General features: G+C 57.0%; 1 protein-coding gene across 6 annotated transcripts in view; it reads left to right on the top strand.

Moving 5' to 3' along the window:
- The window catches only part of PLPP7 (phospholipid phosphatase 7 (inactive)), a 24,797-nt gene extending 9,952 nt beyond the window's left edge, over positions 1 to 14,845 (top strand). For 4 of the 6 annotated variants that reach the window (XM_080562262.1, XM_080562263.1, XM_080562266.1 and 1 more), the window contains 3 exons: positions 2,064 to 2,252; positions 3,064 to 3,536; positions 14,015 to 14,845. In XM_080562262.1, the coding sequence (XP_080418388.1) occupies positions 3,086 to 3,536; positions 14,015 to 14,379 (816 nt within the window). In that variant the 5' untranslated portion in view covers positions 2,064 to 2,252; positions 3,064 to 3,085 and the 3' untranslated portion in view covers positions 14,380 to 14,845. Of the gene's footprint in view, positions 1 to 2,063; positions 2,258 to 3,063; positions 3,537 to 6,365; positions 9,540 to 14,014 lie in introns of all 6 variants that reach the window. The other 2 variants (XR_013940966.1, XM_080562264.1) reach the window with 2 other exon arrangements.
- Positions 14,846 to 27,913: the final 13,068 nt, after the last annotated feature.

Genomic DNA, 27,913 nt, shown 5'->3' with positions numbered 1-27,913 from the left:
GGGGGTGGAAGGGCCATAGGGTAACATTATGGTTTCCTTCTGTGTGTTTCTCAAAGCATTGGCTAAATATTTATCTGTGTGAAACATCACAGGATCTCTGAGAAGGGCACCGTCCTTGTTCCTAGCCCCACAACAGAGAGAGGAGTTAAGAACGCGCTCAAGTTGCAAACAAACAACTTGAAGTACAGGAAAGAATGAAATGAGCATCTCCAAATGAAAAATCCAGTTTCTTCAGCAACCTCCAGAAGGTGCTGAAATACTTTGACATCTCCAAGACTCTTTCACACTTTTCAAACAAGCTTGTCACAGTTTCCCGGAGCATTATGCATCGGGTGAAGCTGCATGTTCTGAGACTCCAGCTTCACCGCCGCTCCAGCCAGGTCTTGCTTCAACTTGGCAATCTCTGGTGTTCTGGTCAACTAGGAAATTGCATTATCTCAGCCTAATTAAATCAGCTTTTCATCTTCGGCTGGAGCTTTCCTTATTTTTTGGCCATGCCCGTCTCCATCACACTGTTGTGTGATTAAGGAATTAGTGCACTTCGCCCAAGAGCGGCTGCACTAAGCTGTGCGCAGAGCGGCTCCTGTGCCCGTGAGCCTGGTGCTCGCTGATGAAATTGCTGGAGATTGGCTTTTGAGGCCAAGCTGTGATAAGTAACAATTAGGAGTATCTGGCGATGCTGGGAGTTGCATTTCCTTCTGCTGGGCCCGCTCCTGCTGTTGCTCCCCCGGCAGCGTGGCCCACCCGGTGCCCTACAAACCCTGCAGGTTTGCCGAAAGGCAGGGTCTCCCCTTCCTCATCTCAGCCATGGTAAAGGAAAATAACCACCGCAAATGGGACACCGAGTTGTTTCCTCTCCCGTTCCTCTCGACAGAGGCATGTTAGCAGCGTGTCCACCCCACGCTGTGCTTCCTCCTTGTCTCCTTCCCCGCTGGTGGCCGGGGCTGGCCCCCAGCGTGTGCAAGGCAGAGCAGCCCCCTGTGCCTGCATCACGGGTCAGAGGAACAGGCAGGCACCGGATGAAATGAGCTCCTGGTGCTTTCAAGGTATTTTTTTCCCAGTGACAGCTCCTGAGGAACGTGCCCAGTTATAGCTCAGCATCCCCGGCGCAGGGAGGGGACAAGAGGCAAGGAGCCTTTCTATTTCTGCAGGCTCCTGGCCACCACCGCGTTAACCCTCTGCTCGCAGCCTCTTGCTTGCAAGGAGCCCCGTGCTGCTGTGAGCTGCAGAAGTGGCAAGGCCGACCAGCAGGGAGGTGACAGCTACGGCAAAGCACCGCAGCAACTCCCGATATTCCCAATATCACACTGGCTGGTGTCAAGCGGGCTGAGATTTTCCACGTGCCTCAGAGCCTTGCAGCAGGGTAGCAGCAGGGGATGGGCACACAGGGACGGGGCACTGACCTGCCTGATAGCGTAAGACTGCAGCTGTGCAGGCGGCGAGCAAGTAAGAGCTGGTAGGTGCTGGGGTAGCATCAACGTGTGCTCCTGGGAGGCCTCAGCCCCGAGCAGTAATTTGCTGCCTGAGCTGAAAGGAGCTGGTGGTGCTGGGCTGGGTAAGGAGGGGAAGAGCTCTTCCCACGGCTATGGTCACCGTCGCAGGCTCAGGGTAAGTTCCCGGAGGATGTGGTTCAGAAATAAGTTGATGCGTATTATTTTCCTTTGATTCATAAACAAAACATAAGGGTGAGCAAAGGCTCCTCAGCACTTCCAGCACCGATTTACTTGGCCAAATATTGCAGCAGCCTCTTTGGGCCTGTGTCTGTCAGACAGGCATGGGCTGGGCGCCTAGCTCAGCTGAAGTATTTTGGGAGCTATGGATAACAAGTGCAAAGAAAGTGCAAAGTTTTTATTATCTTAGAAAGCCAGGACCGCCTTCCATTTAGCACTTAAGCTCTCCTGTAGGTTTCAGATAAGGCTCTCAAAGATACGTGGATGTTTCCCAGTGTTATCTCTTCTAATATTGACCTTTATAATTTTACATAGGTAAATATCACTGCAACCAAGAGACGTGCCTGTGCCTCTGCTTGGTGCAATATTCATCTTTTCCTCTCCCCCCTGCAGAACTCCCCAGGGCCCGGCACAAGCCCGCAGCACCCAGCCTGTGCCATGGGGACCCTTCCTCATCATCGAACCGCGGTGCCAGCTCCGACGGGGCCGCTGCTGGTTGCAGCCACAGCTCGGGGACGCGGCAGCGCCTGTCACCTGCTTTCAGCGCCGGAGCTGCGATGCTGGATGACACGGCAGAAACGTGTGCGGTATTTAGGGCACGCTCAGCGCCGGGGGCAGGGGGATGGGAATTCATTAGCGGCGCCGCGTCTCTTTTAATCAAGAGGCAGGTGCTGCTTCTCCTCGGGCTGCAGGCAGGGGTGGTGATGGAGGAGCTGCGGGGATGCGTGCTGAGCGGGGGGAGAGGATGGGGCTGGTGGTGCTCGGGAGGTGTTCATGCCAGGGAGAAAGAAATACTACTTAGGGTGCCCTAGCAGGGGTGAGACACCGCAGGACGGACAAAACCAGGAGACAGCTGGGTCGGGCCCCTTGCAGGGAAGCCCCCAAGTGATGCCCAGCACAGAGGCTGGAAGCCAGGCTGCATTGCCCGCCCTGGCAGCCACTAGAGCACTGTGATCTCTTCCAGCGCTGATGCTCTGATACCCGAATATGAATTACTGTGCCAAAAAAAACTACATTTCCCAGTTTCCCTTGCAGCCCAGGGGAATAAGCAATTGGAAGATTTAAATAGACCAGACCAGAAGCAACCAACCTTTGGCACAAAGCATTTCCCTCCTCTTCTTCCAATCTATTGGCTGTTTAACCTTTTTCCCTGGCACTGGAGTGGCTGCCAAGCCTGGCATTAACTTTCCTTCCAAGCTTGCTAGGCCCATGAAGTAAACAGCCATGTGCATTCCTTACTCTATATTTAACAGCTGCAGTCTGTGCTGGGGGCAACTGCAACAGAGGGGAACCTTTGTAGCTTCCCAAATCCCCAGCTCGTGAGGGTGGGAGTGGGGGAAGCTTTCCGCAGGGAGAAGAGGGATTTCTCTCTTTCCCGGTGTTTGCAAAGCAGGTTCCGTTAGCGAGAGACTGCAATGCCAGCATCCCAGCCGCGGTCCAGGGCACGAGACAGGAACAATGTCCTCAACAGGGCTGAGTTCCTCTCCCTGAACCAGCCCCTGAAAGGGACCCAGGAGAGCAGGAGCCAGGGGAGGAAGCAGAGCGGCCAGGCGGGAGCAGCCGGCGCCCCGAACAGCAGCCCCAAGGAGCGGAGGCAGTCGCAGCAGCTGCCCGAAGAGGACTGCATGCAGCTCAACCCCTCCTTCAAGGGAATCGCCTTCAACTCCCTGCTGGCCATCGACATCTGCATGTCCAAGCGGCTGGGAGTGTGCGCCAACAGAGCGTCGTCCTGGGGAGGCGCCCGCTCCATGATCAACCTCCTGGGGATAACGGGGCACGGGATCCCCTGGATCGCGGGCACGCTCATCTGCCTGGTGAAGAGCAGCACGCTGGCAGGCCAGGAGGTCCTCATGAACCTGCTGCTAGGTGAGTGGCAAAGCTCCTTCCTTCCCCGCCGGGAAAGCCCAGCCCTAGTCACAAGGGACAGCGGCATCGGGACTCCTCCTCTGACTGCTCCCACCGCCGGCGGGGTCAGGCAGCAGGCAGTGACCTTTTGGGTGAATGCTGCACTTATCAGCCACCTTGGCGGCTTTGGGACGGTGCTGGGTACGGTGGGAGACGGATGTAGCAAAAAGTTTTGTGAGGGGGTGGAATGGATCCCGGTAGCCAGCCATCCCCGCAGGGCAGGGGCAGATCCTCGGCCTCTACGAGGCGGGGTTGGTCCAAGTCGGGCCAAGAAAGTGTCTGTGATGTGCAGGTGGATACCAGCAGCAGTGCCCTTGATTTACGGTCTTCTGCCTTGGTGGCTTGTCGGGTTGGGAAAAACATAAAGATTTTAATCTCAATGTGTGGATTAGAGACAGAAGATGTCCTCAAGAAAAACACATTTCCATCCCCTCTGCACCTCCTTGTGCAGACCCTGGCCCCACGTCTCCGCAGCCGCTCAAAGGAGTCCTGTCTCCTTCCCTGCTGCCACTTGATCTCGCATCCCTCGTCCCAGGAGGACCTTTCTTGCTGCTGGCCCCGTTTCCACGCGCTAGCTTGACCCAGAGGCTGTTAGGATGGATCAGATCTCTCTGTCTCTCCTGCCAGCCCCTTTTTTTGTGCGGTGGTCGGTCTCCTTGCTCCTGGGGACTGGGGTGTGCCGGGGGAGTTTGCAGGGCCAGACCCGTCCCCATGGCCCCACATCCCACCAGTGACCATGCTGAGCTCTGGGTGAGACTTTCCCTACATGCAGGCCCCAACCCACCCTGCCTGCATCCACCTGAGGCACTTGCTCTTCCCTCTCTTCTGCCTTTGGCCTGTGGCCTGGTTATCACTTTTGTTTTTTTTATGACTAATTGCTAGCTCATCCGGCTGAGATCACCCTGGCGTTTCACCCTCCCCCAAAATCCAGCCCGCGGAGCTCCCACTTTTGGTCAGTACGAGGAATTAACGTTAGATTTAGGCCTTTGCTTTTTAGGGAGCCTGCAGTAGGCACCTCAGGGAAGGGACGTCCTGTTCTCAGGGACTGCCTGCGATACCATACGTTCTGCAGCGTGATCCCAGATTTTTTTTTTCAGAAGTTCATCCTTCAGAGAGGGCAGCGATTGCGCTGAACTGGCTTGAAAAGCACAGCTGTGGCCGCCTTTTCTCCCCTCTGCCTTTGAAGGAGCCTGTCCCCGTGCTGTGACATCTAACGAGGGGAGGCCGTGGCGGGGAGGGAGCCGGAATAGCATCGGCATGATGCAGAGCCCGCGGGTGTCAGCAGTTCTTCCGGGGGCTGCCCGGTGCTCTGGGTCAAACCCTCACCGAGAAAAGAAGCTCTGTTTAAAAGGGCATGAGGATGAAATAGGAGGCGGCCAGCATCAACCGGCACAGTTTCCAGAGGTCTCTTGACCTGAGAGCCTTTGACAGTTCTGGAGCCTGAAAACCGACCTCTTTGACTCCAAAATATTTGAGATCTTTATGAAGAGCTAATGCCGCTTTTGGCTTAAAACCAATAAAGGTCTTCTCGCTCTTCCACTGCCGTTGAGGAGGCCAAACGCAAAGCCAGCTCCAGGTTGCACTGAAACTTTGAGTGTCGGGTGATGGCTGGGAGAGCTCAGCCCTGCATCTCCAGGTCTCCTTGGCTCAAAAGTGCTGCTCAGGGCTGCTTGGGGCCTCCACAGTCTTGGTTCCTTGCTCCCTTCCCTTGTCCACGCCTGCCAAGAGAGAAACGGGTTAAATTGTACAAAGGGCTAGCTCGCGGCGTGACCTCACAGCTCTGTAGGTCTGGCAGCCTCCGAAGAGCCTCCTTTGAATTTTTGGGTCGACCTGTGCGGTGCCAGGAGTTGGACTCGATGATCCTTATGGGTCCCTTCCAACTCGGGATACTCTAGGATCCTTTGTCCCCCCTGCAGACCACGCTGCCTGGCGGCACTGACCAAGGTGCCCGGAGCCTCTCTCGTCAGCGTCCTCGGCAGGACTTGTGTCACCCTGCAGAGCAGGATCTCTGCTGTGAGCGTGGCCTTGGCTTGATATTTAAGATTGCAGTCAGGAGCTCCTAGCATCAGAGCAGCTACTGCCGTAACGCCTGCATTGCTGATGGACGAAGGAGTCCGGCAGGGGAGCGTGGGGTTGGCAGACCCAGACCAACCATGCGAGATGTGGTCCCTTGAGCCAGTAGGAAGAGTGTGATGCTGCATCTGGCGTCCCGGGTCCCTCTCGCTGTTTTTTTCCCCTGGGTTGAGATCCAGCAGGCTGTGGTGTAAAGCCCTTCTGGCTGGGGACAGGTCAAAGGGAAGGGAGCATCCCCGGTGTTCCCTGGTGTCCTGGAAGGAGGGGAGCAGGGAAGTCAGGGTTGTCTACGGCACCCCTTCTTTACGTCCCCTGGCTCTCCTCCCTCCCCCCGGCTTGCTCAGGGTTTGATACATCAAGCAGAATTTCTGATGCAGTCTCTGGGCAGGGAGCCAGCCCATCATAGAGCACTTGTTTAGGATTTGCAATCAGGCTTTCAAGGCGAGGAGACAGGAGACTGCTGAAATGGGACCGGGAACCTGGCAGGAGCACCACTGCAGATGGAGGGGGGGCACTTGCGCCGGAGGAGCTCTTGGTAGGATCTTTGCCAAGACGTGTGGGAGCATTTAGGGTGAGGGGTTCTGACCTCCCTCCCTGGGACGCTCCATCCCTCCCAACTGCTGATGTTGATTAGCAACCCCCAGCAATGTTTTCCCTCCACAGTTGTCATCTGTGATGGAATTTATTGATTCTCCTTCTCATCGTAATCTTTTCCAGCAAATGCCAAACAGCCAGAGAAGCACGGTCACAGCCTGTTACTGAAAAGATGGAAGAAATCAGATATCTGTGCCCACTGTCAAAATCCCGCTGCCAGAATGTGCTTTCAGGAAGACAGTCTCAGTGTTGCCAGCCCTGGCTGTGAAAGAGTCAGGAAGAAATTCTGCTCCCCCTCTGCCACATCAAGAAAGTTGTAACTCAGGAAACCCCCCAGTTTAAGTTTGTTTTAGTTGTTTGCCGGTGTTGGGACTTTTAGGACCATTCAAACTTTCCTCTGCAAGGATTTAGTGAGAACTGATGTGCTTAGAAAATCATTTGAACTTTGCAATCGAGCTTTCAGGGGGAAAACAGGTATAAAACGCCCACTAAAACTACCAGAGCTGCTCTAGAACCAGACAGAAGCGCCGTTAAACCCTGAGGGAAAGCGGTACCTTGGTTTCTGGTTCTGATCCATCTGGTGAGGATGTGGATCCAAATTTAGTGATTCATTGACTGCAAAGCCAGCAAAGAACATTTGGATCATTGATCTAACCCACGGCAAAATACAGGCGGTAGCACATCCCTTAATTTATTCCTGTTCAATTTGCTAAGGGAAAAAACCCAAACACTCAATCAGATGTAAAATTTCAAGTGGCGGTGAGCTTGTCAGAACCATTTCTATATTACTGCAGTGGTAGGTGTTCTCCCCGGCGCCTTGCTCTTACTTTGACTGTTCCCTCCGCTGCCTCTGCATACCTTTGTCTCTTCAGCTGAGTAGCTCTTTTATCCAGCATCCCTTCTGCCTTTCAATATTTTGGATGGTGCTCAAGTCACCTCTTCACCTCCTATTCATTAAGCTGAACAGGCTGATCTCGTTAGACTGATGGTCTTTCCAGATCCAGGCACCTTCTTAGAGTGACGGGGATGGAATATGGTGATCTGCTCGAAGGAGTGCTTTCGGTGAAGTCCCCCCGTTATGTTCAGAGCCAAACTGCCGCCCATCACCGTGATTCTTTGCATTTTTAGCTGCGGTCCAGCTGTGTGCCTTTGCTGCAGGAGGATGTCTGGTTGGTTCACGCTTGCACGTAGATGCGTTTGTGTGTGGAGTGAAATACCTGGTTCAGCTTTGGTCATGGCTTCGTGAAATAGGTATTAAAACCTTCTATTGGGACGCTGGAAAGGGGCCAAGCCAAGCCTGGTGGTGGCTGTGTCCCCGTGTCCAGCTGTGACATGGGTCATCGTCCTCACCCGTCACCTGCTGGCTCTGCATCCTGCTTCTGACAGGTGGGGCAGCTCGCACTGAGCATTTATCACCACCCAGGAAAACAGTGCCACGGGCATGTCATGGGGAGCAGCTGAGGATGGGTCGCTTGCCACAGGAGGAAGGAAGGAGGGGAGGCCAGGGTCACTTCTCCAGGCCTGGAGCTCAGCCAGAAGTCAGTCCTTGCTCTCTCCAGCCTTCTCCCTGGATGCAGACCTAGCGCTAGGCTGGTTGGGAACCAAGCCATAATACGCTGAGGCGCAGTCCCCTGCAGAACTGTGACTGTATCCTGAGCAGAATGTATGCATTTATAAATGTATTTGTATTTATAAATATATAGGGACGGGACTCCGCAATCCGCCCATGCAGCCTCCAAGCAGGAGCAGACTGACAGGAATGGTAGGTCAGGGAGGAAAGAGAGAGACCGAAATGTCTTCACCAGGTCCCTCGAGACCCCCTGTCCCTCCTCTAGCAGTGCACAGGTACTTCATGTATCGGGATGCTTTCCTTTGGAGTCTGTGCGGTGAAAATTCAGATCGCTGTGCAGCCCGTGGCTGTTAAAGGTCACTGAGTAGATTAAATGCCCGGGCAGCACAGACGAGCTCATCCCGATGAGCCTCGGGGCTCGGCAGCCCAGCCCCAGCAGAGAGGACGGGGAGCTGCGCTGGCAGATGGATCAGTCTGTACGCAGCGGAGCTTGCTAAGCTGAGAGCCCCAGAGATGGTTTGGGGCCAGATGTGTCTGTTTTTTCCCTTTCATTTTCCCACTGTGAGGCTGGGGATTTTCTGAGCTAGACGGGGCAGAAAGCGTTTCAGCAGGGAAGGAGCGAGCAGCCCGGGAATGTGTCCCCTGCTTTGGGACCGCTCCCAGCCTTCTGCTCATCCCCTCCCGTGAGGCTGGACCCGTGGAGGAGGCTCAGCCCCAGCCCTGCTGCCCTGCCAGTGCCTGCTGGCATCTCAGCAGGGTTGCAGCACATCTGCCCAGAGGGCAGGAGGATGTAAGCAGTGAGTAACCCAGCGTGACCGACCCGTGGCGGGTGCCGGAGGGAGCACCGCAGATGCCCGCTCCCTGCATCCAGCACCGGGTCCAGCCCGACATTAAATATTCCTCTTCATCGCATCAGGCTGCTAATCCGCCCCTTGTCGTCCTGCCCAGACTCTGCAGCTGAAGTCCCTGGTTCTCTGGTGGGTGCCATCCCCCTGTATCCCTGCTGAGCTCGGGCAGCTCTGCACGGCGAGTGGCGCCCAGCTCTCCTGCCCTCCCTGCCCCCTTCCCTTCCTCGCCTGCTCGCTCTATAGCAAGTGCATTCCCCTGCAGGGCAGGCAGTGCCTGCAGTGTCCCTTCGCCCAGAGGACAGTCAGTGACAGCCCGGGGCCCGTTTCACAGAGGCTGGAGCGGGCATGGGGGATATTTCCAGGGACCAGCATAGATAGGGTCTCTCTGTCAGCCCCTTGGTCAGCACCGAGGTCGGGTCCTGCCTGTTCGGTGCTGAGCACGGCGTGAGCCCCACGTCCCCGCTTGCAGCCTTTGGGGCACTGCAGGGATCTCAAAGCCGAGCGTCTGTGCAGAGCCGGCAGGCAAACCGCTCCCCAGTCTGAATGCAGATTGCAAGAGAAAAGAAGTGCGAGGGTTGCTGAATGGGAAGAGGGGGAATAAACAAGGGAAATGAGTCATGCTCGTGTCTGTCACTCCCCAGCAGCTTCCCCGTGCCCCCGCCGCAGCGCTGCGAGGGGACGAGAGCTGCCTGCCTGCTGCGCTGCCAGCCCTGCTGGGGCAGCTGAGCAGGGCTCTGCCCCGAGGGGCGTCCCTAGGAAAGGGTGAGGGGGGCTCGGCCCCGGCACCTCGGCAGGAGCAGAGGCTGGGCAGAGGAAGGCAGAGGCACGGAAGGCAGCGGGATGAGCGGCTGGAGCAGCAGGGGCAGGGAGACTGATCGGGTACCTGGGTCCGGGCCAGGCTCGGTGAGGACAGCGATGGCGAGGGGGGAATCGTTTCACCTCTCTCTTCTTCCTCCCGTTGGCAGAAAGCTCCATATTGTCACCTCGGCTGCAGTTCTGGTCTCAGCCTCCATCCCTGAGCATACAGAGATGCTGGACGACCTCGCTGCGCTGGGTCTTTAAAGCACTGGGAGATGCGGTGGTTGGAGGCCCTGTGAGCACCAGAGAATCAACCCCGAATTTTTCTTTCTTTATTTATTTATTTATTTTCCATTTTGCTTTGTTGAAGGCAGTGAGGTGTGAGCACAAGCCTAAGCAGTGCTGAGACTGAGCTCTGTGCATGCTCATCCCGGGATGCTGCTGCAGGGAGGCATCCCCCGCACTGCTGGCGCCGAGCGCGGGGACATCGCTGGCTCCTGCAGCCCTTCTGGGAGGCAGCTGGGTGCTCGCGGGGCCTTGCCGTGAGCTGCTCAGCGCATTTCCTCCATCAGTGTGAGCCCTTGTCACTGCAGCCACCCCCTTGTCCCCAGGCCATATAGAGCCCTGGTAGGGCAGGCACACTTGGTGATGGGTGCTGAGATGCAAACTGCCCAGCACCCATGGGGGGTTGCCAAAAGGGGAGAGCTCCAGGCAGCCTGTGCATACACTCGGGGCTGTTTCTGATCTTCTAGGGCATAGCAAATCTGTTCTCAGTCACTGGGGATTTTTTAATTAATTGCACAATGCTGATTTCTGCCATTCCTTCACCTCGCCGTGGCCACTTACCCCAGCGCGCCCTGCACCAGCGCCCAGAACTCTGCTGCTTGTTCAGCCGCAAAATAACCTCCCCCAAAACGCTGCAGTGCCTGATTCACTGCTTTGTAACCGTGTCGTGCCATCTGTGACTTTTTGTCAGTTCTTGCGCCTAATGGTACCATGTTTGGGGAAGAAAATAAAGGAGAGGAGTTCACTTCCAGAGGAGTGGAGCTCGCCCAGCTGTCAGTGGCTCCACCGGAGACAGGGTGCGGGTGCTCTGGAACCTGCACCTTTCGTTAGTGTCAACCAGTCAAGGCTGCAAACGGTTCATTTTCCAGGTCAGGGAGCCTAATGCCTGCAGGAGATTTGGGAAGATAATTTCAGAAGCAGTAGGATGGGGCGTTAAGTAAAAGCTGAACAGTTAAAAGTTCAAAACCAAATTTGGGGAAGAAAAACGAATTCTACTTGTGGAGCAAAAGGAACTGTTTCGAAGGAAGGGTGACATTTGTCCGAAGTTGGCTAACGTGGGAAGCAAAGCACCTTCAAAGCCAGCGTGGCTGGGAGCACGTGTGTGCTCCACGGGACCGTGTGGCCTCTGGCACAGTGGGACCGGGGACAAAACAGGCGGCGGGCTTCTGCTGCGTCCAGGCATGGAGCTGCTGCCTGCCTTGTCCCTGCTTTAATATGGGCAGGGGACAGGTCCGTCTGCTGCCGTGCCCGGGGACTGCTGGGCTCGGGTTGTGACCGCTCTGCATCTCTTTCATGTCACCAAAATCCCCCTTTTCTTCTCCCGTGTGCCCGGCTCCTCGCGGCTGGGCTGTGAGCTGCCCTGGCTCCTCCAGCGGTCCCATGTGTGCAAAGCCCTGCGGATCCGTGCTGCAGGAACAGATGAGGCCAAAGGCTTTTTTGGCTTTCTCCTGTTTTTCTCTCCCCCAGCACTGCACCCAGGCTGTTTTTCAGCTGGGGTTTTGGTAACGTGTTTGTGTTAACAGCTCAGCTGGAGTCTGCCCGGCCCCGGGAGATGCTGCCTGGCTCCAGCCCGGGCAGGCGATGCCCACAGGCAGCAAGTGCTGCCCCTCGCCCACGCCACGATCACAGCTTGGGCTGGGACAGAAGGGACATGGCAGGGACAGGGACATCCAGCTGCTTCGGCTCCCCTTCAAGGAGAGGGCTGGGGGCTGGCTTGGCTTTGCTAAGGCCAAACTTGGGGTTTGTCCTCGTGCCCTGCCTGCGCAGGACTTGCCTCTCCGCTCTCTGCGCCTAATGGGCTCCTAACGTTTGGTGGCAGGAGCAAGGCAGATAATTGTTTTCCTTCTCTTATTAATAGATATAAAATGTCTGCCCAGGGGGCTCGCTTTCAGCTCATTTACTGTGCGTCTGATGCCAGATGTTGGTTATTTACAATACCAAGGTGATCTCTGATGCTAAAATTGTCGCAGTCAGACAAGACTCGCTCTTTGGGTTTGTGCTTTAAGGAAGTTTTGGATGTTAATAGAGCTTGGGGTGATCGGACGGTTTTGCTGTGTTTCCCTTAATAGCCGGGGCAGAGAGGAAACTCTGGACCTTTTGAGACAAACATGAAAGGAGCAACGGGCGAGAGCAAATCCTTCCTTTGGTGGCTTTTGCTGTGTTTTCAATCCAATTCTACCCACACGTGTGGGAAGAGCATGGTGACAAAGGCTCAACACTACAGCTCCCTGCTCCTCTCCTCTCAGCCCTCTTTGCTGCCTGACAGCCCCAGCCACCTCCAGCAAGGGCAGGCCACTAAATCAGTGGTGGGCTCCTTCCAAGGTCCCTCCTGGGGCTCTTTTTCCTCCAACCTGCGGTCCTCCCGGCCCGGACAACGTGCACGTCCCCATTTTAGGGACAGGGGAAGGGTGGACCCTGGGTGAAGCTGCTGGTTTGCAAACATCCAGGGCTGTGGTTGGCTTTGGGTGGCCTGCGGGCACCTTTGGGAGCGCAGAGCCCCCCCTTGCAGCTGCACTGCCCACAGGTGCTGCCGATAAAGCCCCCCCTCGCCGCGTGCTGTCCCCCCACCTGGAGGAGGATTTTATTTGTGCTGAGCTGAAACAGCAGCAGGGAAAAAGTCAGCGGAGCCCGAGTCCGAGCAGGTATGTAGGTCAAGGAACTGCAAGGGGACAGGAGCCGGGCTGGGGCGGCTGGGGAAGGACGGGTGTTGGTTGTGCCCCCCGGGCAGGGCAGGGCGATGGGACCCCCCCACGCCTGGGGCCGGGGCAGCGGGTGCTGCCGGGGCTGCTTCCCCGGGGTGTGCAGCGTGCAGGGAACAGAAAGCGCAGGGGGAAGCGACAGAAAAAGCACCCGGTGGAGCAATCTTGGTTTTGGTTCTGTTTTTTCTTTTAACGGCAAATTAACCCCCGGTTTTAATGCTGCCGTGCCTTCAGATCATGAAACACGAGCGAATGAGGCTTCCTGCTTTCTGGGCACCGTTTGATGAAAATCTAACCCAGCAGCGCTGAAGGTCCATTTTATTCATCCTCTGAATGAAAGGGGTATAAAAGCAGCCCTTCGGTTTGTTATCCGTGCTCTCACCACCCCCGTGCACCCACACCTGCCTCCCTCGAGCTGCCCTGACACCACCTTTGACCAGAAAAAAATATCTTGGAAGTGCAAAATAAGGACGGGCAATGGTGAATGCTTTGTGTATCTGAAATGTTTGCGCTCTGAGCTACGGGCAGATTCGGTGGGGGAAGGTCTGTAGCGGGTGCACTGAATGCCTGGGACCCGGCGGGGTGCTCCGAGGGGAGCGGGTGCTGGCCCCCCGCCTTCCCCCAGGCAGAGCAGGCTGTGCCCCCGGCGGCGTGCATCTCCTCGGCATCGCCGTCAGGAGCTGAAATCAGCACTCTGCCTAATGAGGAGGGCCGGGGAAAAGCAGAGGAGGGGATTTAGGAGAAACAAAAAATCAATGCTAAGAAATAAATTGACAGGGCTGTTGGCCGGGGGAAGGTGGTGGGATGAAGAGGAGGAGGAGGAGAAAGTGCTGACGGGTTTCACTCTGGAGCAGTTAAGGACAAAAGGCGATGTGGTGCTGAGACCTGGAGCTGCGGGGACCTTGTCCCTGCTGCCACCAGCCTGTGCTTGTCGGGCCAGGGGTGTTTGTTCCCCTGCCTGCCCTTCTGGCAGGCAAAAGGGCAGGCAGGGGGCTCCACATCTGCACACCCAGGTGCTGTTTCTAGCACAGGAGCCCTTTTCCTTAATTGCACGACTTTTCCCTTGCCTTGCCGTCTCCTGATGCTCTTTTCTTAGTGAAATCCAGCAGCTCGGTGCGAGCCGGCTCTGGGCAGGGGGGAGGCGTGCTGCTTGCGGGTGACTTTGCACGAGGGAAGGACATGCAGTGGCGTGGGGTGACCGCACTGGGGGCATGGATGCGTCCTGGTGGCACGAGGCTTCCCGTGGACGGGACAGGGACACGCAGCCTGGTGCTTCAAGAGGAGGGCCGGCAGTTTTAATTTTAGCTTCGCCGGTCGCTTTCTTCCTCCCCAGGCAGGTCGCTGGCCTCTGCGGTTGGGGTTCCTCCTCTGTGCGGTGGTGATAACGGTGCTCGCCTGCTCACGGGTGAGCCGGGGGGGTAGCTAACGCCCGGGTGGTGATCCGAGGGCGACGGGGGCTGCCTGCAGCACGCACCGGGCCAGAGCTACCGCGACCCTCGCGCACTCTGCCTTGAAAACTGCCCCGACTCCGCTCCCGCCTCTGACCTCTCCTCCTCGCCTCTCGTTTCACAGCCCTGCTGCTGGACATCGTGATCGTGGCGGGCCTGCAGAAGCTGGCCAAGCGGAAGGGCCCGTACGACGTGAGCCCCGGCTTGTTGGACTACCTGACCATGGACACCTACGCGTTCCCGGCCGGGCACGCCAGCCGGGCGGCCATGCTCTCCAAGTTCTTCCTCAACCACCTGGTGCTGGCCATCCCCCTCCGCATCCTGCTGGTCCTCTGGGCCCTCTGCGTGGGCTTTTCCCGCGTCATGATCGGACGGCACCACATCACCGATGTCCTCTCCGGCTTTGTTTTCGGCTACTTGCAGTTCCGGCTGGTGGAGTTGATATGGATGTCTTCCAACACGTGCCAGATGTTGATATCGATCTGGTGAACGTGGGGGACTTGGTGCCTTTGCACTGGAAACTAGCAGATACGTTCAGAGTCTCCCTCCCAGTATTTTCTACGTGTTGTTTGTCGGAAACAGTTGCACCTTCCATGAGTAGTGGCGTTTTTTAATGTTGCTTCCCCGCCTGAAAAAAAAAAAGGGTTTCTTGCAATGGGTTGGGTTTTAGCACCCAAAGGCTGTACCTGTGATTTCGGCCGTATTCTCAAACTATAATTGGACAGCAACCAAATTAAGCTTTACGGGTGAGAGAAGCGAGCTACATGTCTGCCTTGGGGGGGCTCACAGCAGCACCTCGGTACGTCCTCAGCATGGGCAGCGCCTGAGAGCCTCCTGAGGACACGTTCGTTAACGTTTTTGAGACTAAATGATTTGGGCCGCAGTGCTGCGACTGTGTCTTGTACAGTCAGGGCGCTGCTGGCGTTTCGCAGTTAATAAATAATCCTAAAAATCCTGCCCTGCTTGGTTCTTGTGGTGAGGGAAGGGACGAAGGCCGGCTCAGGACGGCGCTGAGGTTGGTGTTCAACGTGGGGCAGGTGCTGCAGCCTCGTGGGCTCCCAGGGGACACGCGGCCCCTTGAACCGCTTGCTCTGGGCGGGTGGGTGCGGGAGGGTGCTCAGGACCTTGCCGGGTGCCACGCTGGAGCCAGGCTTTCAGCTGCTGCTCAACAATCTGCTCCGCGAGGGTATGTGGTTTTTTATTTTGCCTGCTAAGGGACAAATAAAAGATGTCCGTTTTCATCCTGGCAGGGAGTAATTTAATAGGCATGGTGCCGGGTCGTGGTGATTTTGGAAAGCGGGTCTAGATACACAGCAAAGAGGTTTTCTCTGCCTCTTCATGGCTATGATTTTGTTTATGCCAAACGATGCTATGGGTGGGAATGTCCAAGGTAAGTCTTCTGTGGGCCTGAACGCTTTCTGGTACAGCCAGCGGGAGGGCAGGCAGCCAGCACCGGGGCCACACTGCTGGAGAGGAAAACATTGAAGGTTTTTGTGTCTCACCCTGTTTGAAAAAAGGAGAGTGGTCCTGGCCTTCCTTGATTGCAAGGCCGAGCTAATTGATGGCTATGAAGTGGTCCGAGGTTGCTGAACGAGGCGTGTGACGCAGACACGGTGCTGTTGCTCGCCGTTACTGCTGTTGTTTCCGCCTTGTTGTTTCTCTCCAGCTGTTCCCAGGTGATGGCCACGCTCAGCGTGTTGTGGCTGAAACGTCTCACCTCTCACGACTAGCTAAGAAAATCCCGTGTTTTGCACAGAACCGTCCCGTTCTCTGTGGTTTTCCTCTCTTTAGAGGAGATTTTGACGTTTTTTAGGTGGCAGAAGACACTACCAGGCCCAGCACCTTCCCTGACTGGATGCTCCAGCAGATGTGCCAGTCCTCCTGTCCATCCCAGCTGAGCAAAACACCCCTGGCTTGCAATGCCAGGCAGCAAGGAGCCGGGTCCCGTGCTCCCACCCATCCCCAGGGCTGGGGAGCCCTCTTCTTGCAGGGGAGGCCGGCGAGAAGGAGGCGACGTGCAGATAACGACTGTAGCAGGCTGCTAACATTTGTTGCTCTTTGATAATTAATATGAAAAGGAGACAAACAGAAAATCTATCCCTGGCAGGCGTCTCCAGCTGGGAGCCCTGGGAGCTGGTGACTTCCCACACCGAGGCTGGAGTGGGAGCGTGGGCATCGCAGAGGCCACCGCGTCCTTTTGTCGAGCGTCCTGCGGAGCCCCCCGCTGCGAGGGTCCCTGGGGAGGCTGTGCCGTGCTGTGCTCGGGGACAGGGAGCTCGCGGTGCCGCCGTTCCCCCAGGGCTGTTGGGTTGCTGCAGCAGCCGGCAGCGCAGCAGGGGGGGGACTTGGTGCTGGCTCCCCCCCGTGCTTGTTGAAACGGGGGCGACGCTGCGGCGGGGAGCAGAGATTTGCAGGGTTTTCATTCACCAACCTTCTCCTCCTCCTGCGGAGAGTTACGTGAAGCAGTGATCCGTGGTTCTTGCTCTTTCTTCCAGGCATTATTATGCCTGGCGGAGTTTATCCTCACCCCATGGAAGGGCAGGGCCGTGTTACTGCAGCTCTGACGGCACGAACGTAGCTGGAGGCGGTGGGTACCCGAAGGAGCCGGGGAAGACTCTGCCCTGATTGCTTTGTGGGAAGCTCTCCCTTCGGAGGTATTTTATCCCAAACTCTAGGTTTTATTCGACCTTTGTAGATTCATCTACAGCCATGTTGCTGGATCTCCTCGCACCTGCGTTGTCTTCTCCTGGTACATGCATGATGGCTTTGGAGGAGCCACACCTGGCCGTGGCGGTGACATCGGCTGAGCTGCTGCAGCCCTGCGAAGGGAGGGCAGGGGCAGGAAGGGTCCGGCTGCACCTGGGGATATTCACGAATTTGTGGAGCCCAGGCCTGTTTCCAGCAGCCCTGGATGCTGGTGGGCAGCCAGCACCACCTGAAGTTGCCGAGTCTCCCCTTCGCTCTTAGCACCAACAGCTTTCAAAAAAATCCCACCCTGATGAGGCAGAGAGCAGGCGGCGGGGGCACGGCACTTGTTCGGGTGGAAAACCAGCAGAATTCGCCCAGCTCCTTGCCGTGGTTCCTCTGCTGCTGCTCTCCCTCCACCAGGCTGCTGTGGGCATCGAGCTGCGCTGGGGCTCGCAGGATGGGGCTGGCTCCCATGTGGGGTGCTCCTGGCAGCCTCCCCCAGCACCAGCACCCCCAGAGCCCCTCAGCCCCTGGAGCTTGGATGCTGGGAGAGCTGCGGCCCCGGCGCTGCCGTGCTCGCTGCGGGGAGGTTGTGGCAGAGCCCCCGAGGCGAGCGGCACAGCACCCGCGGCGTGCCTGACGCGGAGCCTGCCTGGAGCGCTCGTCCCTGCCGTGCCGAGGGTGCCAGCATCGCTGCAGCCAAATCCAGCTTCTGTCTCTATGGAAACAGCCAGGGATGGGGGTGCCCTCCCGTGTCCTTACGTGTCCCCGCGTGTGCTAGGTTACCCGTTAACCTCCCGGGGCAGGCAGGAGACCCCTGGTCCTGGGGATGCAGCCGTGTGGGCTGGGGGACGTGGGGGGAGCGGTGTCAGGATGACCTGGCTCCTCCGCTGACAAGGTACAATCTGGGGGGGCTGTCCTCAGCTTCCAGGCTGGGTAACACAGCCATCCATCCTGCTGCAGGCTGTGCGGGGAGCTGGAAGGGATTCAGCACCCCCCCTGCACCCACAGGGATGGATGCTGAGTGTTTTGGCTCAGCGGCAAGGAGGGCGCAGCAGCATGGGAAGGAAAATGTCCCCGGGCTTTGGGCTTTCGATCCGTGCAGATGCTGCCTGCCTTCCACGTCCTGCATGCAGCGAGGAGCAGGGTGGCTGTCCCTAAAGCTGGGATCCAGCCCCAGGGGGCTTCTCCCTCCCGGGATGGGGATGGGATGGATCTCAGCACCGCTCCTGTCTGTGGGCTAAAGTGCTGGGGCATCGTCTGGCTGTGCTCTCTGCTCGCTTCGGATTTAGCAGGGGCAGTCAGAAACACCGTGGGTCTTGCAGGTATGTTGCACAAAGTCAGCAGCTGGGGACAATAATTTGGGGCCTCATCCTCCACCCTCCTGGAGCCTGTGCTGATGCTCACGCAGAGGTTCAGCCCCGGCTGTCCTGGGGGAGCTGGAGCAGGGTGCTGGGGCCGTGCCGTGCAGATGCCCACCACGGCCATGGGGCTGCAGGGAGGCAAAAAGCCAAATGGGTTGAGCTCCTTCAGGACTCCCCAGGGTTGCGGGTGCTTTTCTTGCACCCCCAGACCCCCAAATTCATCCACGCGAGGCTCGGGGAGGAGCCCCCTTCCCGGGGGACTGCAGCCAGGCGGCTCTGGGCATCTCCTGACTTTCGGTTCAGCTAACAGATGAATTAGGAAGAAGCCCCAGAGGAGGAAAGCTCAATGCATGGGCTCGGGGGGCTGCTGCCATCCGTGCCACGTGCGTCTGTGCATCCGGGAGAGATGCAGGCTGCGGCGGCGGTGATTTCATTTCTGATTCTGCTGCGTGCAGTCAAGGCTGCTCCTCCCCGCGCCCTAGCGCTGATTGTGCTCGGCAGCAAAAAGAGATTTTAATTTATTAAAAACAACAACAACAAAAAACCCTACAGAGGGTGCCAGGGAGAGCAGCAAATCTGGATTATGTCCGTGGGCATATGTGGGAATCACGGCTGGGGTGTTGAGCTCCCCCTCCCCAGCCTAAGCCGGTGTTTTATTTGAACCTCACTGATTTGGGCTTTGGTGGCCTCGGTAATGACAAACGTGGTGGGACAAATCCTTCCCGTGTCAGGGCTGTGCTGTCCTCCCTGCCCAGGGCTGCTGCGGATCCTCTCTGCGGTCCCTTGGGGAAGGGGTGACCAAGCGCCGTGTCCCCCCCAGGATGAGGCCGGTGATGGGGAGCTGGCTGGCGCCCAGGGAGATGCCTGGGGGCTGTGAGGGCTTGGGGGGAATTGGGAGGGCTGTTATACAAGATCTCCCTGCGGTAGCAAGGTCGTGGCTCTAGCTCACCCTGTGCTGGGTGTTCCTGGGCAAGTGCACCCCTCTTACTCGCTCTGGGGCGCTTCTGATGGGGACAAGGGACCCATGGGTTTAACCCACTCTGGGCCTCAGAGACTTCTCCCCGGTCAGGAAGACCATCTGCGTGGTTTTCAGCTACGTTTCTGTATTGAAGCGGTAACTAACCATGCCATTTCCAGGCTGAAAGTTTAATATATCGGGCAAAGCTTAAAGAAACAGGATGGTTCCTCCCTTTTGCACAGGTGTGTGCCGCAGAGCCAGAGAGACCCAAACAGCGACGCGGCCAGCTCCTCACAGCGCGGCGAGCTGCAGGGGGGGCGCAGATGACCAAGGAGGTGTTCTCCTCCAGCATCCACCCAAGGGACCCTGGCTGACACCTCCCTGCCTGCTTAATATCTCCAAAACCAGCTAAGGCAGGGCAGGCACAGGGGGGCTCTTTGCTCCCCGCCTCGCTGGGACTCGGGGCAGCGAAGATCTCTGTGGTCATTCCCCGGGATGCAAGAGTCAAAGCGGATTACAGGCTCCTCAGCTGATCACATTTATTTCATTATGCGAGTGAAATCCCTCGTAAATACCACCTCCCCCCCTCCCCTTTTCTTTTTATAAAAATAGAAGGCGGGGAAGAATTGCAGATTTAGGAGAAATTAATCGCAGGGGTTGCATAAAACCGTTAACCTCGCGCAGCCCAAGCAGCCCCGGCTGCGGTGGGATGGTGCTGAGCAGCCGGGGGGCAGCGCTCCCCCAGCCCCCCAGGCAGGGTTTCCCCTGGCAAACCCATGCTTCCCGAGCAGGGGAAGCCTCTCCAGCTAGGAGGAATCTCATTCAAGGCTTGGCTGTGATGAACAGCTGATTGTAGCCTTGGAACAAATTGGCTCAGCGGGTCTGGGTGAGCGGGGTTGCACCTTGGCCCTGTGGCAAATCCTGCTGGCCCCACACCGCAGCTCGGGGCCCTTGGGAACACCAATGCTGTTCCCTTTGCAGTGTGGTCACTCTGAGCCTCTCGGAGAATGGGGATGGAGCTGGGGACCTGGGCATTGCACTGGAATCTCACCTGATTTAAGCATTTCTAACCAAATTCCTACCAGGTGGAGCTGGCTTCCTCTCCCCAGAACGTGCCCTGTCCTTGTGAAGTCCCCTTCCCCTGACACCCCCTCGCTCATGGGACCATGTCTGACTTTATCCCTTCCCCAAGAACCAGCAGGTCTGTACCAGACCGTCAGCACTGGAAAGCCAGACCTGCAGAGATTAATTAAAGTAAGAGCAACGCGATGATGGATGCTAGCAAAACACTTGCCCAGAGACCAAAGTGCTGCGCAGTGCTCGCACACACACGATGACGAGGAATTCATCCCTGGCGTCAGGGTGTGGGTGCCCCGCGATGCACCCAGTGCTGGTGCCCTCTCCCCACTGGGATTTGCACCTCGGGGCTGCCAGCCCTGGGTGGTCGTGGTTTGCTCCCCCTGGCCGCGAGGGGGTTATTTGCTTTAAATCCTGAACCTACAGATGTGTATTAACAGCGTGGTTAATGCACAGCCTCGGTGTCCAGTGCGAGCCAGGGGTTATATAAAACGCAGCTTACTAGGAATCGGTGAGATGGAGGAGCACGTGGAGGGATGTGGGGAGGATGTCTGGAGGGAGGCAGGAGGGAGATGAAGGGTCCGGGGGGGAGAAGAGGCCAAGCAGACCCACGGCACTTCCTGGCAGGATTTGCTCCCGTCATCGCCCTGCAGCCCCCAACCCGGGACATTTCCTGAGCCACGTTGCTGCTTTCTGGGGTCTTTTGTCCCTGGGCGATCACAAGAAGGGGCTCTGCAAATTTGACTGGAAATGGCAGCTTTTTGGTTTTGTTTTCTGTAAATTATATATATTTTTCCTGCACCTGCAAACGAGCAAACAAACCAAAGACCGGATGATAAAGCAAAAGGCTGCCATCCAAAGGAAAAGCGAGTTTCCTACCAGGCTGTAAACGAACCCCCCAGCACAGGTTGGTTCTCCTGTCCCATCCCAAAACGCAAGGAGATATTTAGGTTAAGGAAGTCCGGGGATTGTCCCAAACTCCTTCCCACTCTCCCTGCTTGCTGAGATGGGAGATGTGTGCCCAGGGCATGGAGGGACCCTACAGCAACCCCTTGCTTTGCAGGCAAGCAGCAGGCTCGGGGGCACCTGCCTCGCTCGTCACCTCACCCTGGGAGAGCACAACCGCCTCGGGAGCCCTCCCTCGGCCCGACAGGAGGATGCCCCTGCCCCGGGAGGAAGGCTCAGCTGGGCTCCAGCCATCATCAATCAAGTCCCGCCGGGAAGGGCCTGTACGCCTTGCGGGATTCCTGGTGGCGTTCCTTTTCTCAAAGCCTCCTGCAATAACAGCAGCCGTTGCTCGGCTTCCTTTCTAGATAACCTTTTTCCTGCTGCCCAACATGTTTATCTGCTGCAGACAGACTGGCAAGATGAACAGGAAGGCTGATACCTTATCTCTCCCTCTCAAGGAGCTTATTTAAGTGCTGGAATGTGTCGCGATGGTAAACGATTGTTAAAACCCTAATGAGGTACATGAACCTAAGGACAGGTCCTGCTGGGAGGGAGCACCTCGTCAGAAAGGAGACCCACGGGGCTACAGGATCTCAGGCCTTTTTTGTCTTGTATCTCTCCACAGATGCGTCTCTTACAGTGTAAAACGTTTAAAGCCCAAAGCCCGAGCTCCTCGCCAGGCCGTGGTTAATGCTGCAGGCTGCTCCGGGCTACGTGAGGTTCGCTGTGTTCCTCTGATACGGTTTTATCAGTGTCTGTGCTCAGTACTCGGCCTGGCCTCGCAGCGAGGGTTCACACGTGGTATCTGCACGGCCCCGCACGTATTCCCGCTCGCCCTTTCATCTGGGCTCAATGCAGGCAGCAGCGCGATGCTAACGCATCCATAAAGGTAAATAGGATTTGAGAGCTATCGGGCTAATTGAAATGAACGGGGCTTGGCTGCTCAGCCAGCCTGATACCACGAAACGAGACCTCTCCGGGGACGCAGCAGGCCAGGAGAGCGTCAGCACTTCACTTATTTCAGCCACTGCAAGTGGCAGCAACAGCGAGAGCAATTGCGGGCGCCGGGGTGTGAGCGCTGTGACAGCAGAGGGGCCAGGGAAAAGCAGCGTGGCCTGCGTGATGTCCCTAGCAGCTGCTGCAGGGGGGTGCGACAGGCTTATTTTTGTCCTGTCCCGGGGGAAAAAATAGACGGCGATGCCGGGTGCCAGCCTGGAGGGGAGCACGCTGCTGGCAAAAGCAGGAGTGCTCCTCTCCCGAAATGCAGCTGCGTCCCCGCTGCACCCAGGGGGGTTGGATGGGGAAACGGGGAATGGGACCAGCCACAAGCAGAGGGGAGCGAGCCCTCCCAGTGGGATGCGTGGCCCTAGAGAGCTCTGGGTGTGAATTTCTGCTTCCCAGGGCACAGAGACGGAGTGACGGGGCCCCTCGGTGTGCAAGGTGCACGCTGCTACCATGGGCTGCTGCATCGGGAAGTTAATCTGTTCCACCTCGCCGACTACTTTTCCATAGCCATGCATAAGGAATCGCCATCCCAGAGCAGACCTCGGCCTGTCCGTGTTGCTTCAACAGAAGTGCAGGTGACCCTGTGGCAGCCAGGACGGGACAAGACGCTTTCTGGGACATCTGACCAGCGAGAGCTGCCCCATAACCTGCAGCGTTTTATCCCTTGCAAAACTCTTGCAATCAGGCACTGCGAAGTGCATGTCTGCAAGATCCTCCGAATGCTCCTGGCATCTTACAAGGCCCTTGGCTCCATCCCTTTGGGCGGCACCAGGATACCAGCCCCTGGCACAGCCTGATTTGGGGCTGCAGCGATGATCCTGCAGGGAGGCAGGACTGCCAGTGAAGCCCACGTGCTCATTTATTTCCTCACGATGCGATCTGATTATGCTGACGGGGAATTGGGCTCCTAGAGCTGCTATATCCTGACGTAGCTCCTGGGGCTCAGCAAGGAGCCAGTGACCGAGCGTGTCCCAGCGGCTGAGTGTCCCTCTCTTGCGGTGTTTTGGACCATCAGGACGGGGCTGGGCAGCCCTGCAGGCAGCGCGACGCTCCAGGGCACCCAGCTCCCACTGCAGCCCCCACCCAGCTTCACAGTTGTCCCCGTCAATGTAAAAAATCAGGAATGGGGAGAGGGGGGTGGGGGGGGGATCCATCTGAGCCGCTTGGCGTCTGTGTCTTGTGATCCTGAAACCCAAGAGCCCCCCCTGACTCAGCAGGTTATTAATAACCCCCTGGCTGTGCTCCCGCCGCAGCGCCTGCCAGCCCTGGCATCACCTGTCTCCTCCGCAGCCAGGCGAGACGCGCACCCCGGGCAAGGTCAGGGGCTCCTTCCTGATGGCCCCCACGCCCCATCCCCACCCACAGGGCCAGGCAGAGGTGGTGCGAGGCTCCTGGCCAGCCCCCGAGGCCCCCGTGCCTCCTGCCAGCACAGGAGAGGCTCCTGGTGCTGCTGAAATTAGCCTTGTCGCACCCCTGTCCCGGGTCCCCTGTTCCCTTGTGCCTAAAATCAGCCCAGGCCCAGTTGCAGAGGAGGTGAGCTGGGGTTCCTGGACCACAGCATCAGTGCTGCTGCCTGCCTGCCCCCTCCCCAGGCTGGGATATGTGGGGTGGCCCCGCTGCTGCAGACCCCAGTGGTGCCCAGTCCCTGTGCCCATTTGGAGGGGCTGGGGTCTGCCTGGACCCCCTTGGTCGCAGCCTTCTTTTTTGCCCACGCTTTTTGCCAGGGCTGCGAGGGCAAAGGAGAGGAGCTGCAGGGCCCTCGGGGACCCTCCAGGTAGGTGTGGGATGTAGGGGAAAGAATGACACACTCAGCAAAACCTTGGTGATGACACAGTCTGGGTTTGGGCAATTCCACCCGGAGCACATCGGGACCTTCCTGGCTCCCCGTGCACCAGGGGGTCCCCGAGCGTGGGGTCGCTGACAGCCTTGGGGCACACGGAGCAGAGATGCTCGAGCCTCCTCCTGCCCCAGCGGGCAGCAGCGCACCCACATCCCCCCCACACCGTGCAAACTGGCCCCAGGGGCCTCAGCAGAGCTGCGGGGTGATTTGGGGTGAGGGTGAGCCAGGTGGTGTTTACCGCAGCTGGTGCTCATTAGCCAGGTTCATTAGCACTCCCTGGGCAGGTTTTAAATTGGCAAGTGGGAGCTACCTTCAGGCCTGGGGCAGCGCTGGGTACAGCTGGAGCTCCTGGTTCCTTCCCCTGATGGCTTCCTTCCCTCCTGCTCTGCTTCCCCCTTCTCTGCTCACAGGCCCCGTGTGCTGCAGCTGCTGGGAACCTGCTCTGCAATGCCCTGACGGAGAGGCTGAGGTGTTGCTCTTGCTGCCATAAATCCCCTGGCACTCGGAACAGCGTCCCGAACCCTTCCAACCTCCCTATCTCCCCCTGCAGAGGCTGTGTCCTTCCCAGCCCAGTGGCTTGTGGCAGAGCTGGGCTCTTTGCTGGGCCCTGGAGGAGCTCCCAGGGCCCTGCTGGGAGGAGCGGCTCCATCCATGGCTTATTTTCCTCCTGGCCTCGTCCCTCTCCCCCATCCTTAGTCCTCCTCCTTTGCTCTCCTGTGAGCCCAGCAGGCAGACTCGTCCTTGCCTTGATGGAGACCGGAGCTGGGGAAGGAGGCAGCACAAATTTCCCCTTGTTTCCCTGGCTGCATCAGCACCTCAGCTCCACTTTGTGTCCTGAGCAAGGGTGTTTGGGCTCTCCATCACTACTGTGGCCGTTTCCATCCTGCTGTGCCCCTCGCCAGGACCAGATGGCCAAAAGAAAGGGACTGCTCTGCAACATGGATTTAATTCAGCAGTGCGACCCCTTCCCTTCTCTCCCTGCTGCTCTTTCACCCCCTCCACCTCCCTCATTTCCCTCCCAGGGCTCTCTCCCTCCTTTCCCATCCCCTCCACCTTCCTCCCCTTTATTTCCCCACCTCCTCTCCCCCTACACCCATCCCACGTCCCGGCCCGGCAGCGGATGAAGGATTTAGGTCTCCCGCAGCAGGACCACCACTTATCGCCTTGATCTCCACCCCGGGGACAGTCGGTAGGTGTGGGACCCTTGAGGGGTGGGGGCACAGAGCTGTCCCCCCCCCCTCCCCATCCCACCCCATCCCACCCCAGCCCGGTGCTCCCCGGGGAGATGCCGGGGACGGAGCGCGGCCGGCGGCGGCTCCCAGGCTGGGTTTGTCGCTCCCTCTAGCGGGGACGAAGCAGAGCAGGATGGCGCTGGGCTGCCAGGAGGGGTCCTGGGGGGGGGGAGAAATCCCGGCCAGTGCTGTCCAGCTGTTCCCAAAGGGCTCCCCAGCAGGGCATGGGGAGATCCCGGCCTTTGGGGGCTGGGGCTTCTCGGGTTGGGACTGTGCCTTCCCAGGCAGATAGTCGGCTCCCGCCGGAATATTTAGGAAGCGTGGTAATAATTAAAGAGAGTGAACTCACGAGGGACTTGGCGAGACCTGATGAGGCAGAAGGGACGAATGTAGCCACGAGAAAAAGGGCTCGCTAAAGCGTAGCGTTAATTTATAAATCGCCTGTGAAAAGGGGAATGCTGCAGCTCTGGAGAGGCTCCAGATGATGACCTTTGCCTGGGGGCTCTGGAAGTGAACCCCACAGCCCCTGCTAACAACAAGTTGCCATCTCTGTCTCTGCACGTGTGCAGGATTCACACGCTGGCCGGGCTGCAATCATCCTGTAGCAGGTCAGGGACAGCGAGAGTCTGCTCGCTTACAGCAGGGGCTGCAGTTCTCCCAAAATCACTCATTCTCATCAGCTTCATCACGTTCAGAGGCAGCTGATCGTTCCCTTCGGCGGGGCGAAGCGAGATATTTTTGAACTGCGAAACAACAGCTGTCTCGCAGCACACGGAGCGGGGGAATCAGATGGTTGGGATTGAAGGCTGGAACCGTGAACCCAAACACGTCCCCGAGCCTGCATTCCTGCCACATCTGTGGTCACTGTGAGGGCTTCAAGGCAGGCAACGAAACCGTGTCGGTTTAAATCTCGACTGAATATCAGGCATTGCAAAAATGAATTACTTTAAGGTGCCTCGAAATATCTTTAATAAATTTAGGGCATCTATGAGTTTGCCTGTCCACGTGTTTGATTTCTGGGAGGTCTGCGCCTCCTTGTCAGTGCAGGTCTTGTGGCTAACTCCAGCCTGAAATATTCGGCTGAGTTTGTCCCCAAAGTAGGCTGTGGTTTTCCTGAGTGGACAGACAGAAGCGAAATAGCATTTTCAAGAGACAGTGGGTTTTGTTGCTGAAATATCCCCATCAGTTCTCCAGAGGTTTGGCTCCAGCATTGTTTGGGACAATTGCTGATCTTCAAGTCAGAGCCAAATAAAGCTGATAAAATTGCCTAATGCAGTGACCTGCTTATGAATGGCTGTAGAAGTCAGCCAGGTTGAGCTAAGGCAGCCATGCGTTGCCTTTCTGGGAAATATTTCTTGTGCTTTGAGATGCGCTTTCTAGGATCCTATGTCAAATAACTGAATTCCCATATTTGTCTTGATTTCCTCCTCCAAACTCTTTGAAAAAAGAGAGTTTGACAGAGGCTAACCAAAGGTGCTAAGTTCAAAAGCAGACACTCCTAACTGGTTTTCAGCATGCTCTGGTGGCAAGTGCTGCATTGAACAAAAAGGTCCTTGCCTGGAGAAACTTCTTTAGTATTTGCAGCTACATTTCCCTGGTTTCTTCTGAGTGTGCTGAAATGCCAACATGTCACCGACAGTCTTTGGAGTCTTTTCAAGAATATAAACAGTTTTGTTGTGAGGAAGGTGCATGGGGCTTCTTGAATTTTCTTGATTTTTTTTTTCCTGGAACCTCTTCCTATTTATGCAATCAAGGCTGTGGGAAGGCTTCCCAGTGGCTGTAGTAAAAAGGAGTTTGGGGTTTTAAATCTGGCCTGAGAACAGCCTTGTTAGCTTCTGAACAGCACAGCCAAATGAAAAATCACGAAGCCAGGATGAGCAGAAGCTGTAGCCTTGTTTTGCAGTAACACCCAGGGAAAAACTGAAGTGATGGCTGATGAAGTGCCTCCAAAATACTTGCAGTATCAGGCAACTGGTATTTGATCCTCACTGCAGACAAAGCTCAACACTAAAGCCAGCTGAAAGCAATCCACTGCTCATTGGAAGAATAGTTTCTTCCTTTTAATCAGCCCTGTTTTAAATGATTTCCTTTTTTAGAGCCTTAAATAGTCATTTTATTTTCTCCTTCAGGCAGCCAGCATTCACTCACTAAGAACGGCGTAGGTCTGCAGACTTTAAAAGGACAAACAATAGTCTGGCAAACGGAAAAGCTTCGATGGCATCTCGTTCTCATGCAGAGCCTGCGGTTCCCATAGGCCACAAAGGAATAAAGAGGAGGAACTCCTTCAGCAGCTACAGGAGCAAGAGCCGCTCACCTGTGAGAGCTAGGGGAAAAAGGAAAAAAAAAAAAAGCAAATAAGACTGGCTGGGGCCCCCAGCCCCTCCTGCAGTAGGAAGGAACTGGAGTCAGTGGGTCCGTCCTGCCTCCGTGGTGAGATTTGATGGAGAAAAAGAATGGGAGCTGGGGGCAGACAGAGGGGACCCCTAGGCCTGGGGGTGGCCAGAGCTACTCTGGATGCCTCTAGGGAGGGGATGTGGGTGCTGGCACACCGAGAGAGCGGCCGCCTGCCTTTGTGAGAGCAGGAGAGGAGCAGCCAGCCTGGCTGCACAACGCACAGGGGACGGGCAGTGGGTGCATCCCACCTGGGCACCCAGACTGCTGCCCTTCCACGCAGAGCTGGCCAGGGAAAGGGGGGAGAGCGTGCAGCTGGGGATGCCAGAACCAGATGACACTCTAAAGGAAAGAGGATTTTGGGTAGCTGTGAGGATTGTTTTTCTTTGGATCTGGAAAAGACAAGTCGTGTTTGACCAGAGGATTTCTCTGTTGCAGTTATTGATGGGATAGAGCAAGCTGGGGAGGAAAAAAAAAGGTTCTTTTCAGTGAAAACAGTGAAGTTCTGACATCCCTTCTT

Source organism: Anser brachyrhynchus, assembly GCF_964034855.1.
Source record: "Anser brachyrhynchus genome assembly, chromosome: 19".
Lineage (NCBI taxonomy): Eukaryota > Metazoa > Chordata > Aves > Anseriformes > Anatidae > Anser > Anser brachyrhynchus.
This window is presented reverse-complemented; position numbering and strand designations above follow the sequence as displayed.